A 13,856-nucleotide genomic window follows, 5' to 3' on the forward strand; every position below is an offset into this window, starting at 1 on the left:
TAAAAAGTTTAACTCTTTTGACGTCGATTCAGTTAGGACTCCCTATGATCCAAGCATCCACTTAAAGAAAAATAATGGTGATCCTGTTAGCCAATCTGAATATGCTAAGATTATTGGTAGTGTTATGTTTCTAATGAACTACACTAGACCTGACATTGCTTATTCTGTGAGTAGATTGAGCAGGTACACTCATAACCCAAGTCATGAACATTGGGATGCTTTGAAGAGATTGCTTAGGTACCTTAAGGGTACCATGGATTCGAGCTTGCACTACTCCAAGTTTCCAGGAGTTTTGGAAGGCTATTGTGATGCCAACTGGGTTTCTGGAAATGATGAAATTAACTCTACCAGTGGTTATGTTTTCACCCTAGGGGGTGGAGCTGTATCTTGGAAATCTTGTAAACAATCTTGTACTGCTATGTCTACTATGGAATCTGAGTTTATTGCTCTTGAATTGGCAGGTCATGAGGAAGAATGGTTGAGAAATGTGCTTGCAGATATTCCGCTGTGGGGGAAGCCAACTCCTTCAGTTGCACTTCATTGTGATTCGCAAGCGGCTATTGCTGTGGCAAACAACCATGCCTACAATGGGAAGAAAAGGCACATTCGTTTGAGGCACAAGGCCGTCAAAGAATTGTTACCAAGTGGGGTGATATCACTAGACTATGTAAAGTCTGAAATGAACATTGCGGATCCGTTAACGAAAGGCCTATGTAGAAAACTAGTTTTGGAAACATCGAAAGGGATGGGCTTGAAGCCCATTGAATGAATTGTAAAATAACGAACTCCTACTCACAGAGTTCAAAGGACGACATTATGTTATAATACGGAAGCACAAAATTTTATTTTTTGTCCATCCCCTAGATGTTATAATGTGCTTGCTACAATCGGAAAGAGGTTGAGCATACGGCTCTTAATGAACCCATACCATATGTTTGGTGGTGTGAAGGTAGCTCACACTTGATGGGATTCACCTACGTAGGTGTGGAAGTGTGGCGGCTTCCTATGAGAATTGCGATGTGGGCTATTCTCTAGAGCACCTATGAGCATATCCAGGTCGGACATATGGCCAGTATAAGGCGTCACTTTATTCGCGGAGTCAGAATGTCATACATATTCAGTTGCGTGCTTTAAGTGACGGGTTTCTAACTCCCTATCAAGTTCAATACGAAAGTCACTTGTTAGGAAAGAGATCATAGCTTAAATGTCACTAAGTGTTAATTCAAGTCGAAAGACATTGGCACCTATTCAATTGTTTTGTTTTGCCCAAAACCAATATCCTTCTCCTTTTTCCTTTCTTTTCCGCATATTCGAACCTGTGGGGGATTGTTGGAAATTCTCATTGGGAAACACAAAGGGAAAAAAGTGAGTGAAAATAAAAGAGTCCCACATGGAAAAAACTCTTCATATTCTCCTTGTTTATTAATTGGGGAATGAGTGTAACTCTTGTTTAAGAAAGCGTGAGAGTGGTATGGGTGGACACATCACACACGCGCGCGCCGGGACGGGCTCGGGCCGTGGGCCGTGGGCCTTGGTCCTTGGGCCTTGGGCCTTGGTACTTGGTACTTGGGCTCTTGGGCGTGCGGTTCGCGGGCGTGGGGTGGGTTTTGTGGGTCAACCCTATTCTTTTTGGTAACTGGACCGTTTTGGTTAAGTCATTGTTACGGGAATCTGTATTGATTACGTAACCGTTGGATTAATTACCATTAATTACGTCCGTTACTACATTCAATGTTTCTGACCGTTTTTGGCTGTTGCAATATTCATTCCCTCAGCCGTTTTTGTCTGTTGAGTTGCTCTCCTTCTGATTACTTAAATCAGAGTTTCAGTTTCCTTCAAACACAGAAAATCATTCACACAAATACGAAAACACATTCTTCCTCTCACACAGAATTGCTCTCGGTTTTGGGCATATGTTCTGACTCCATCCGGCTTTGTGAGTTGCACACAACGTCGGAGTTACGCTAATCCTGGAGGGCGACCGCATTCTGTTCTACTGCACCGGGAGGTAGCGCGGAATCATCTTTTAGGACAGTGGGTGTCCACGACGCAACAATTGTTCTTCGTTCAGTTCATCGAATCAGATAAGTTTGTTCTAATTTTTGGTTTAGTCGCAACATGTTTTCCCTAGTAATCTGTCAACGAACACAAACTTAGAACTCCACTTGTCGTTCCTCTACTTGGTTCACTGACACGATCAGATCCGTCTTGATAATCGTAGCTTAGGCAATCGATCAAGAGTGTTTGCTTTTGGGAAGAACTCAGTTTGGAGGCACATAGAGAATTAGGGTTCTCAGAGTGTCTAGGGTTAGAGTGTAATTGAATTGTGTTATGGAAAACTTGGGTGTGTAGGTTATTAGAATAACCTTACTAACCGGCCAAGCCAAAAGGACATGACCGGCCAGCAAGCCCACGCGACACACGACAAGCGAGCACGCAGCGCGCGCACACGCAACCGCTCGGCTATGGGCTGCGCGCTGCTGCTGCTGCGTTGTCGCCTCTGGCCCGCGCGCGCATAGGCAACCGCTCGGCTTTGGGCCAACGCTGCTGTGCTTGTGTTGCTGCGCACCATGCGCCCATGGGCCTTGAATGCTTCGTGCATTCGGCTCGTGGGCTGCTCTTCGTATTCGCGGCTAATATCGTTCCGGATATTATTTATCGTTTCGTATACGACGACTCACCGTCGTACGATACGATTTATTCGTTTAGCCCAGCTTACGAATATTCGCAATACGATATACGATTCGATGCAAGGTCGTATCGTATAATACGTTTTCCAAAACTTATTCCCGAAAAGTTATTAAATGAATTTCCGATTCATTTAATCCGGTGATCTGTTACGTGCCATTGGTGTGACCTTGTAGGTTCAGTGAAGGGTAAGTTGTGAGCTTAATATTCATTAGAACTCACTGATCGGAAGCATTGCTCCAGCTAGCTGTTGTGATCACTTGATCACACTGAATTAATTTTTCGCAATTAATCTGAACCTTGGTATTAGAATTAATGCACCTTGGGTGAAGGACATATTTCCTTCAGGTACGTGGAGTGGCATATACCGTGAATGGACCTAGGAGATAAACGGTTTGATTTGGGTGGATGTGCTAAATTGCGAATGTGTCGAGTGGACAACATCTAAAGTGCGTGCACCCCTTAGGCTGATACGTGTCCTTATTCTCAACTTCCGAGATGATACATGCCAAGGAAGCTAAGATTGGTATGCAATTTTGTCGCGATCATTCGTCACATTGAATACTTCAGGTCGTCCCTACTTAATAAGGAAGTGAATTGTGACGTAGCGTTCGAGTTATTCTATTTGGATTCCTTATCAGCGCACTACTTGCACAAATTACTTCAGTATACTCCCCAGTGGAGTTGTCAATGTGAGGGGATCGAAAAACAGGACGTGCGTATCTTTTCGAAGAAAGCGTCTCGAATACGGACTAACTTACTTTCTCCTCGGGATCTGGCAATCCTATTAAGTAAACAGGGACTAACTGTGGGGGTTAGCCTCTTTTTACTAGTCTTTAAGTGTCGCCATTTTTTTTTACAACTACATTGAAGAAAATTGACAAAACCTAGTTATCGTGATATGCCAAGAATTCTAACATATTTGACTCACAACGGGCATAGGTTCCCTTGCGATCCCTGTTGTGGAGATCGCTCAACGTATATCCAGCGGAGTAGAGATTGGGAGTTCGGGGGACGTTTACTAATACGGAAGTGCCCAACATTCGCTTACGCGGCCTAGTTCAAGGTGACGAAGAAAGGGACATGCGTTATGCTACATTCCTAATATGAGTTGGTTTTAATGCACAAGCAATTATCTAAAACGACGTCAAAATAGTGATTTAGATTAAATCAACGTGCTTAGCAATAATCAGGTTTGTCCAGAGATTCTCTTATTAGGCATGATTAATAAAATAGATTATGTGAACAGATTTATATGGTGATGAAAGTGATAAAAAAAGGTAGATTTCAAGTTATAATATAGCGTAGGCTATACTGCGGTTCTCTGAAACACTAACCACTTGACTTTGCTAGATTTCCTTTTCTGTTTCAAATTTCCTAACAACTGACTGACTATGGGATGAGTTTATTCCAGAGTTTTGTGTGTTAGGCTAGATATTGGGTCAGAACTTCGGCAATGTTTAGACTAGACGGAGCGGTAGTGCTAGCATAGTCTGCTTAACAGTGTGTTAATATGGAAGACGGTCGCAAATACATAACATAGAGAAGCTTCGGTCAATACCCAAGGTTAGGGTATTTTGTATTGATTGTGTGTTATTTTCGGGATTTCGGAGGGTAGTATTTATAGTGTAACAGGTCGGAATAAGATAAATATCCGAAGAGATAGAAGTTTACTAAAATGCAACCAGCAACACCCGAATATTATAACGCTCTGATCAGGAGCGCTATGATTTTCTTGCGCTAGCTGGAAAAGCGCCAGATGAGATTCATGTTGATTCTTTAACAACTGTTCAAAACTTTATCTTTGCAGTGATTGGGTGAGAACCAAACTGTAGCACCAGAATTTTCTTGCGCTGACTTTGGTGCGTTGGATTTATTTCTGGCGCATGTGTGCCTAGCCCTAGATATAGCTGGTGTTTCACTCCCACTTTTCCAGATTTATCCGATTATATCCGAACTTATATCTTACTCACAGTTTTATCTCTTTTAAGGATCTCGGTTGGAATACAACTGTTATATTTTTTTCAAGGAATAATTGTAATGCAACGTAATCACTTGAAAATTTATCTTATATAATTGTTATTCTGGGTAGCGGTTAAGCATAGCAGTTACTATAAATAGCAGTTAATAATGGAAATATGGTCTTTGGGATTGTCAGTCAGTCATAGGTAATTTGTCGTATGCTTAGGAAATCTTAGTCAATCAGTGTTTGGTTTCATCATCGAACACACTGCTTCGGGCCTAGGACAAACGTAGGCGTGTACACTCACCTTCTTCTGTTTACCAGAATTGGCGTTGTTGGACTTAGGTGTGGGCATAGCCTTCCCCTTACCCTTCTTGCCCTTTCCCTTACCAGATTTCTTGAAGCTTTTGCCCTTACGCACCATACGCATGTCTTGCTTGTTCTCTTTCTTGAACGTCTTTTCAACGGTCTTCAGCATACCATGAGGCTCAATAAGAGGTTTCTCCATACTATTCATGTTGTAATTCAACTTGAACTGATCATATCCACTATAATGTGAATTGAGAATGATGTCAATGGACATCTCATTAGAGATATCAGGATCTAGAGCCCTCATATTCTCAAAAAATCCGATCATCTTAAAAACATGTGCACTGACTAGTTCTCCTTTCTTGAGCTTCGTCTCAAGGATCAACCTCTGAGTTTTGAATATTTCGATTCTCGCCTGGTCCTGAAACATGTTCTTAAACTCCGAGTGATCTGATAGGAATACAAGTTGATGTTTATTTTATGATGTTCAGGAGTCATGGATGCAAGCATCACACATTTAACATCCATGTTGGCCTGGATCCAACTATTAAGGGCAGCTTGAGTTACCTCCGGCCCAACCATTTTCGGTAACTCTTCCTCAAGGACATATACCTTTTCCTCATTCATTAGAACTATTTTGAAGTTCATTTTGCATCCGATGAAGTTATTGCCATTCAACTTCTTTTTGTCGAAAATTAAACGCCAATTGAAAGAGTTGTTATTGTTGGTTTTTATTGATTACTACAATTAAAAAGAATTTGCGATAAATAACAATTCATAAACTTTAGTAACATTAAAATAAATGCAAACATGAGATCATTAAACATATTAAGCATTTCAATCTTGCAAATAAATCATGGTCCGCAAATGAATGAAACGAATCCAAGACCCTAAAAGTCTCTAAGTATTAAGCATGCTTTGGCTTGTCTTAATTCTTTTAAGATTTTAGGTAAGCAAAACCTAATTTCTAGTAATATCCAAACTACTATAGGTTAATAAATTAATGCCATAAATTATTCCATTACCACAACATATGCCAATATTATTTGAGTTGAAACAACAAGCAACATGTTTCTTTGGGATACCTCACCATCTAAGATTACTAAAATAGCACCTGTCGTTGGCGGAAACCTACTATCTTAGGTTAGAAGATTTTTGTAAGTGCTTGATTGGGAAGGCAATTAATTCTATATTCTAAGGACCTACTTGTTTTTATGTTGTTTTGATTATTTAGTGAACTAAATCCTTAATCAAACATACAAAAAGCATAAACATGCATAATATAGATATAGCAAAGTATAAAAGCATATGTAATGTTTTGGTGAAGTAGTATGGCCCCAATTTCTTGGTCTTGAATCATCCAATCTTCTCTTCACCTAGTTAGCCTGGCACCGTCTTGAAAACCATTCAAAATGCTAACTTCTAATTTTTAAATAAACTACCTAGGAGTACTTGAATTAATAATCTAATTATTACATAAAACTTTATGGTATGTAGATCATATTTAAAAACATTACATTCAAAGACAAAACGATACGCAGACCGTATTTAACTATACTAGTTGGGCCATACTAGTCACCTGCATCATCTACAAAAGATAATGATATACTATTCATTCATCCATTCGTATCCTAAAACGAATGGCCTAATTAAGCTTTACAAATAATTACATGATTAATTTAAATCACGTTCATGTAAACGCGCTCTAAAATATCAATCAATTCCAAATTATTAATCCTTAATATTATTCTAATAAAATATTTAAAATAATTAAAATAAATGTCCTACGGAATATTAATTAATATAATTTCATTTAAACGGTTCCCAATTATATCAATACCGTTTGGACTTTTAATTTTCAATAATTAAACTCACCGCACAGCCAAGTCAAATAAAATTAAATATTAAGCAAGTCCAATGTAAGCCGCCACGTGCAAAAATAAGCCCAAAGCCCAAAAATTTTGGCCTTGAATTAAACCGAAGCAAGAATTACACAAAATAATGCAATGTGGGCTTGGCTTGCGCCCAACCCATTGCTGCCTAGTGCAATAGATCAGTCGCGCAAGGCGCAGGCTGCAAGGCCCACACCCGCCGCAACATAGCAGCATCGCACAGGGCACGCGGCGTGCCCCTGTGCACGAGGGCAAGTGCTCTCCGCTGCTTATGCTTCGCCCAACCATGGCTCGACGCCTTTCCGCGCACACCGCATATCACACGGATAATAACCATCAATGGCTTGCTCGTCCATCGAACATCGGATCTAATTTTGATGATACGAAATGAAAATGCACGATTTAAAATTTTTGCATAACTACAACAATTCCAATCGCTTGAAATTACGAAAAATAATTAAAGTGCTTGATTTAATAAAATTTCAAATTGTCCAATTTACGAAATTTATAAATTTTGGCTAACGATTATTCAAATTTAACGAACAATTATTATCAACAAAAAATTGAATTCTTTAAATAAACCAATCCAAACATTTAAATCGTTCTAAACATTTAAATTTAAGATTCTTTTAACAAATTTGGTTTAGGAAAACTATTAAAATTAACGAAACCAATCAAACTTTCAATCCTTCAACTTTTAAATGAGCAATTTAAACATGAAATAATATTCCCCTGCTTGCCTTAACAAATTTTCCATTCTAACCATTTAATAAAATTAATTTTCGATCATAAAAATCATTAATTTAGGGTTTTGGAATCAGGGTTTATAATTAAAAATTATGAACGAAATAAATGTTTAAACCTCATAATAATCATAAACAACCAGTAGCAAGAAATTTAATTAATTATAAGTCGAGTAGATATTATAATTAATATTTAATGTCGGTAAATTTCACGTTTTAATTCATTAAACATAAAAACGTCAAAAAAATTTAAAACATATTTCGGTACTGAATTTATAGATCTGATCTCTTGAGTTCAACTTAGAACGTCGATTCCAATTAGGCTCAAAAAATTGAAAATCTAACACTTTTAAAAAACAATAGTATTTTCACGATTCATCCAATAATTCGAACGGGTCCGTGGGAGCCCGAGGTTCTAGAGCTAAACGCCCTGCATCAATTGATAATGAAGAAGGTGACAGAAGTGTAGCCCGTCCAGTGTTTGACCGTTCTGGGTGCAAAGGAGGTTCGTCATCCTCCCGTCTTGGAAGATTAGCTGATTGCTTATCCCGCCGCTTGGGCAAGGGGAAGATTGATGAATGATCGCAAGAACGGCAAGGGGTAGTACTCATGTAACACCCCATAAATTTTGGCACTTTAATAGTATAATATTATTACATTCAAAAGTATATTTAAGATAAAATTTAAGTTATATTTACTAGTTCTTTAATTATATTATATATAATACTTTTTTTTTACCAACCTTTCCTTTCCAATTAATTTATTTAACAAAAATAAATAAATATAATTTTACTTATCTAACCATCTATTTTCTCATTGTTTAACCGCGAGTCTTGACTTACAAATTAAAATCTAGCTTTAACTTTCAATTTAATCTCTCTTCTCAAAAATTTATTTGCTTTTATGACTGGGAGTTACAACTCTTTCTTAGCTTTTAGTATAATGGTTGCTTTAATTGCAGCCTAATTAGTAGTGTTACTTATCCATAACTGTAGCGGTTACACCATTCTTGTATCTCTATTATATAAGCCAAGAGCTGAGGTCATTTTAGTAATTTAACTTTTCGTGTCCAATTGCAAAAATACAAAAATACCCTCACCCGTTCAACAGCTAATCTCAATTATAAGGCTACTTTTATTCAGTAACGTTCAACCTTTCCTGCTCTCCTGCCTCCCGTCGCTCTCTTCTCTCTCCTCCCTCAAATCCTCTCGAAAAAATCCAAAAAATCAAAAACGAATAAACCCCCAAATCCTTCGAATCTCCACAAATCAAATCTCAGAAAACACAATCACAAAGATCTCAGAAAACCATCGAATCTCTCTCGATCTCCAATGTCACCTTATTTGTTTTTCCCAAATTTGAATTCGAAACTCTTCGAGAATTTGATTTTCTCTCTCCTAATGAATGGGCGGAAGCTGCTGCTGCGCGAGCAAGGTGAAATGAGTGAATGTCGATTCAATTTTATTTTATTTTTTAATTTTGCAGATTTTGTGATTTGAATTTCTTTTAAATTCAAGGTTTCGTTGAAGACCTATAATTAATTAGCGGATTTACCAGTGTATTTCTTCAAATTTTAGTTTGATTCGAGTTCAATTGGAGTATAAATCTTTTTTATGCTTTGATTTAGGGTTTAGTTTTAGAGTCAAACCGATTTTGGAGGTCTCTACAGATTCTCATTTTCTCTCTCCTTCAATTAGGTTAATCTTGATGCTATAGCTCATATTTGCTTGATGGCTGCCCCTCTTCACCGCCGTGCTAAGGTTTGGAAATTTTCTCACTTTTTTGTTCTTTATTTTTTTTTTCTGGAAATTTTGTGTTTTGTTGATGTTCTTATTAAATTCTCTTGCAGTTCTAGCTAAATGTTGCATTCGGTTAGTTTTAGTTTTGTATAATTATACTTTTTGTTTTACTAGCTCTTGGATCATTTTGACTACTAAATGAGTAAATAAAATGAAAATTCGTGCTTTTTTTCTCTGATAATTTCATGATTTTTGGACTTTGTCACAAAATTAAATTTGGGAATTTTTATTTTTATGGGATTTGACAGTTGGTTGGTTGGTTGGTTGATTTTGGTTGAAATAGTACTTGCTTTGATGAAATTGAATAATTCAAGATCATTTCTTTTTAATGAAATAATCATGGGTCTGATCATTTCTTTTTGAAAATGGCAGGTCGTTATGATCCCAACCCTTTCGAAGAAGAAGAGGTCAATCCCTCCGCTGTAAGTCTCTTCACCAACAAACCCTTTTCCGCTTTTAGCCTAATGTTTGTAAGTTGTTATGGATTTTGGGGGGGTTTGCTTTTGGGTTTTGGGATTTATCAGATCTAGGTTTTGTATTTTGTTGTTTTTACTTCAGTCAAATTCGATTCAGGGAGAAATACGCATTAAAAATCCCTAAAAACAGTGAATTTTCTATTTAAATTTGTAATGGTGTATAAACTGTTTCTCTTTGAATTAGAGTTCTGTTATTGTTTTTATTTTGTTGATCAGTGGTCGATCTCGAAACATCCCAGATCATTGAACATTTTGATGCGATATTGCACTTGACACTGTAGTTTGGATCATGGGGTTTGTTTCTGGGGATTCGCTAGCCCGTCTTTGGACCTATGCGGATATTGCATGGCAATGGTTAATCATTGTGCCTTACAGCTTGAATAATGGTTAACAAGGGACTTTCTTTCTACTAACATTAAGAAGAAAATTGAAATCATTACCAACACAAATAAATGCTGATACCACCAAACACAAATCATTTCAATTAGTTTTAACTAAAGTTTGAGCTGTAAATAAAACTGTAAAAGAATATAGTACTGTTATTGGAAAAATTGTTTGGGTTTCTAATGACAATCTATGGCTTTAGTTTGGCAACTGATGTTCAAACCATATTTTAATTTTATTTCAGTGTTGATTATTGATGCTTTGCAGAGTGGTGGAAATTTAATTTGGAACTGATAAACATGAATGGCTTACAAAGAAGGTAAGAATGTTTCCAGATTTTAGCTGCAATTAACATTTTCAGAGTCAAATTAGGGTCAAAGTAGGGTCACACTTTTTTCCCCCGATTGCAGTTTCGCGAATGAAAAGGGCAAAGGTTTACTGGACTTCTTCATTAAGGTCTAACAAGAAAGTATCACCTCAATCGGATTTTCTCCCATCACGTTCGAACAGGTATGAATTCAAGTACGGTTTAATCATTCAATTTATTTCCACTGTAATGCTTCTTTTTGTTTCTTAATTTTATTTATATGGTTATCAAGTTTATGTGTTTGTTTTTGCTAGATTAGGTTGAATTTCAAATTTCAGAAATACAGACCTCTGATCAAGTTTGTGTTTTTTTTTCAAATTTGGGATTTCTTTAATTCATGTTTAAACCCTAAAAATATGAATTGGATTGATTGTATTTTTCGGTGAGTATTGTTGAATTTACTGTTGTTGGGTATCGCTCATTTTCAATTATCTTTTTGTCATTTTCAAGTGAAGACATTTGAAGGATTCAAAGTAAGTAATTTTGACCACAAACATGCGTCTAAGTATGATCCAATTCCAATTTTCTTTCGTGATCTTTTTGTCATGTTTTTTATCTTACTTAAAGTCAACCAGTTTAGATACTTGAACATTTTCATTTTCCCCTTCCCCCGTTCTAATCATTTCCCTCCTTTTCTCCTTTTATTCTGAAAATCTTTTTTCCCCTTATGAATTTAAATACAGTTGTAACATTAGTGAAGTAGTTTTGTTTAGGTATGACATAATGGTCAATTGCCTGATGTGGGTAATTCTTGATTTTGTTCATTGGAATGAAGTAACCAAGGTAATTGGGTTTTTTTAGGTTCTAATTATTTCTATTGTCTGCAAATGAAAATACGACCCAGGGATTTATGTATATCGTAATTGAAAGTTGGCAGGAATTTGGTTTGTGTAATGTCGTCATAAGTTGTCATTGCTACATTTCTTTGCAGCATAAGCAATAGCCACTAAGCATGAATCAAAGTCTAATGAATCCTGGTAGCAACATTGTTTTTATAACCATGCTGAAAACTAATCGCTATGATAGTCTAATCGCTATGATATTCTAACCCAAAGTTTAATGCGATCATGATCCCCTATGAAGAAGGGGAAAATATGCAGAGGACTTCTCCTCATTAATTAAATTAATAGTGTTTGCAACTCTATGCAAGTAACTTTTCCTTTCGTGTTTTTCGTCTATGAAATCGCCAAGAAAACATCAAATTACATCACTTCAAGAATTTGTGTTCTATTGAGTTGAAAAACAGAAAAATTTGAGCTTTCACGCATCTGGATTATAGTAACATTGTTTTTGGTGATTATCTTTACCTTACATTAACATAATTAATGTTGAGGTATGTGGTTGTAAGCTGTATGTTTTTAGCAATCTTTCTCATTTAGGTGTAGGAGATACTCTAGAGTCCAAAAGTGTAAGTGAGCAAAGAGTGGGCTCGGTTAAAGTCCAGTGGCAGAGTATCTTTTGTCTGAAGTTTGGTACCATTAATTCTGTTCACGCACGTTATAAAGTCTCACATGTCGTTTTAATTCTGAATTCATTCTAATTTGCGATTAATTGTATCCACTCTGTTGAATATTATATATTTTGCTAAACGTTATGACCATCCCTGGCTTTCTTGCAGCATATATCTATTGGATTTGGGATCTGCTTATTGTGCGGAGTGGGACCAAGGTTAACCCACGAGGTGTTTGAGTCATCGGCGTTTATTTTGTTTTTGTTAGTTAGGGGTAGCGTCTTTTAGGTTGTTAGATCTGTTAAATTTGGATTCTGGGCTGTTGTAGTTTTAATTGAATTTGATTTCTTTAATGTGGGATTGTTTGTTGTTAATTGTGGTGATATCTTGATTTTGAATAGTTGGATGTAAAATGGAATCCGCATTTCGAAGCTAGGGATTGATTTTTGTACTGATTGGTATATTTGGAGTGTTTTTGCTCTGGTTATGTAGGGTTTAAGCTTTTTGTTGTTTTAAAAAAAAAAAAATATGCTACATTTGTAGTGGTAAGCTGGTCGGGATGCTCTGCAAATCTCAAACCTCCCGAACCTAGACCCTTCCGTATTTGATTATGATGACATGAAATCGAAAATGGTTCAGCCGAAAGTCGAAGATAGACAGCAGCAACGCCAGATTGGAAGAAAATGCTAGGGATGGAAGATTTAATGCAATTGAAGAAAACATATCATATGTGAGAATAAACTCTTGGATGTAGAGAAGGAAAAATTAATTGAGATACCAATTTATATACCAATACTTTTATAGGATTTTTTTTCTTTAGATGATCAAACTTTATAAACATTTTTCCTTGCTTATTAGTTTTGGTGATTATTTGTTATAACACAATTTTAATTTTTTTTAATTATCTAAGATTTATATATATACTCCCGCACGCATCGCGTGCATATAAGACTAGTATGTATTATGTGAAGTTAAATTCAATACTCATTACTCACGGCCGGAATAAAATCATTCGGTTACAAGCTCCTATGTCCATGAAACAACCCCCCCCCCCCCACTTTCCCCTTATTGTTTCTCACATCTAACAACCTCCAACTCTGCTTCATATTGCCGTGTATGACCATCCCCAAAACCCACCATTTAACTCACTCAAATTTCTCCATAAAACTCATACACTTTTAACCTAAGTTAATACATTAACTCAGGCCACAATAATATCAAAAGCTACTAGATTGACCGTGTTGATCAAAATCAAGAGTTTTAAGGAGCTATTCATCAATCTCTATCCTCCTTTGTTCATGGGTTTTAAGTTCGATTAGAGGTAACTAGCAACCTAACCCAATCAAAAGTATTATGTAATTAGGGTAGATTAATTAAGTTTAGATGTTAATTAGGGTTGGATTTTATTGTGTTTAATATGTATGTTAACCGAATCGTAAGTTGGTTGCTATTCATACTTCACGTGAACTTAGGGGTTGTTAGTGATGATTTTATGTTGGTTTTATGTTGTTAACAATTAATCTTATGATATATTTAAACTCAATGAATAGAATGTCGTTACTGAGATATCATTCTAAAACAATATAGTGTTAAAATGGTAGGCATAGAATGATAGAACTAGCTATGCAAAGTTTGATAATGGTAAATAGTAAGATAAGATAGCTAGGTTGTCAATACCATGGTTGATAATGGAATGAAAGTGGTCAAGTTGTTGCCGTGAGCTTCCAAGATTATTTACAAACTCTTCTTGCTAGTACCCCATGTAGAAAATGATGTTAAATTAGT

At 36.5% G+C, this 13,856-nt stretch overlaps 1 protein-coding gene and 1 long non-coding RNA gene across 2 annotated transcripts; one reads left to right on the forward strand and one right to left on the reverse strand.

The window, feature by feature from the left end:
- Positions 1 to 4,309: 4,309 nt before the first annotated feature.
- Positions 4,310 to 5,390, reverse strand: LOC110801510 (uncharacterized). The gene is made up of 2 exons (XM_056842033.1): positions 5,073 to 5,390; positions 4,310 to 4,432 (listed from the first exon to the last, which is right to left on the reverse strand). Exons 1-2 carry the CDS (start codon positions 5,388 to 5,390, stop codon positions 4,310 to 4,312), a joined length of 441 nt encoding a protein of 146 aa, XP_056698011.1.
- Positions 5,391 to 10,498: 5,108 nt separating this feature from the next.
- Positions 10,499 to 12,445, forward strand: LOC130472472 (uncharacterized). Its single transcript, XR_008932852.1, has 3 exons — positions 10,499 to 10,573; positions 10,665 to 10,764; positions 12,240 to 12,445. It is a non-coding gene; the product is annotated as an uncharacterized lncRNA (long non-coding RNA).
- The last annotated feature ends 1,411 nt before the right edge of the window (positions 12,446 to 13,856 follow it).

Source organism: Spinacia oleracea, chromosome 4, assembly GCF_020520425.1.
Source record: "Spinacia oleracea cultivar Varoflay chromosome 4, BTI_SOV_V1, whole genome shotgun sequence".
NCBI classification, from domain to species: domain Eukaryota; kingdom Viridiplantae; phylum Streptophyta; class Magnoliopsida; order Caryophyllales; family Amaranthaceae; genus Spinacia; species Spinacia oleracea.

What these genes read in the sequence shown, in the direction of transcription:
- LOC110801510 (XM_056842033.1), bottom strand. Translation starts at nt 5,390, where the DNA reads ATGTTTCAGGACCAGGCGAGAATCGAAATATTCAAAACTCAGAGGTTG. An exon ending in ACAAGCAAGACATGCGTATG is followed by an intron (nt 4,433 to 5,072) that starts GTGCGTAAGGGC and finishes GCGCTTTTCCAG; the next exon opens with CTAGCGCAAGAAAATCATAG.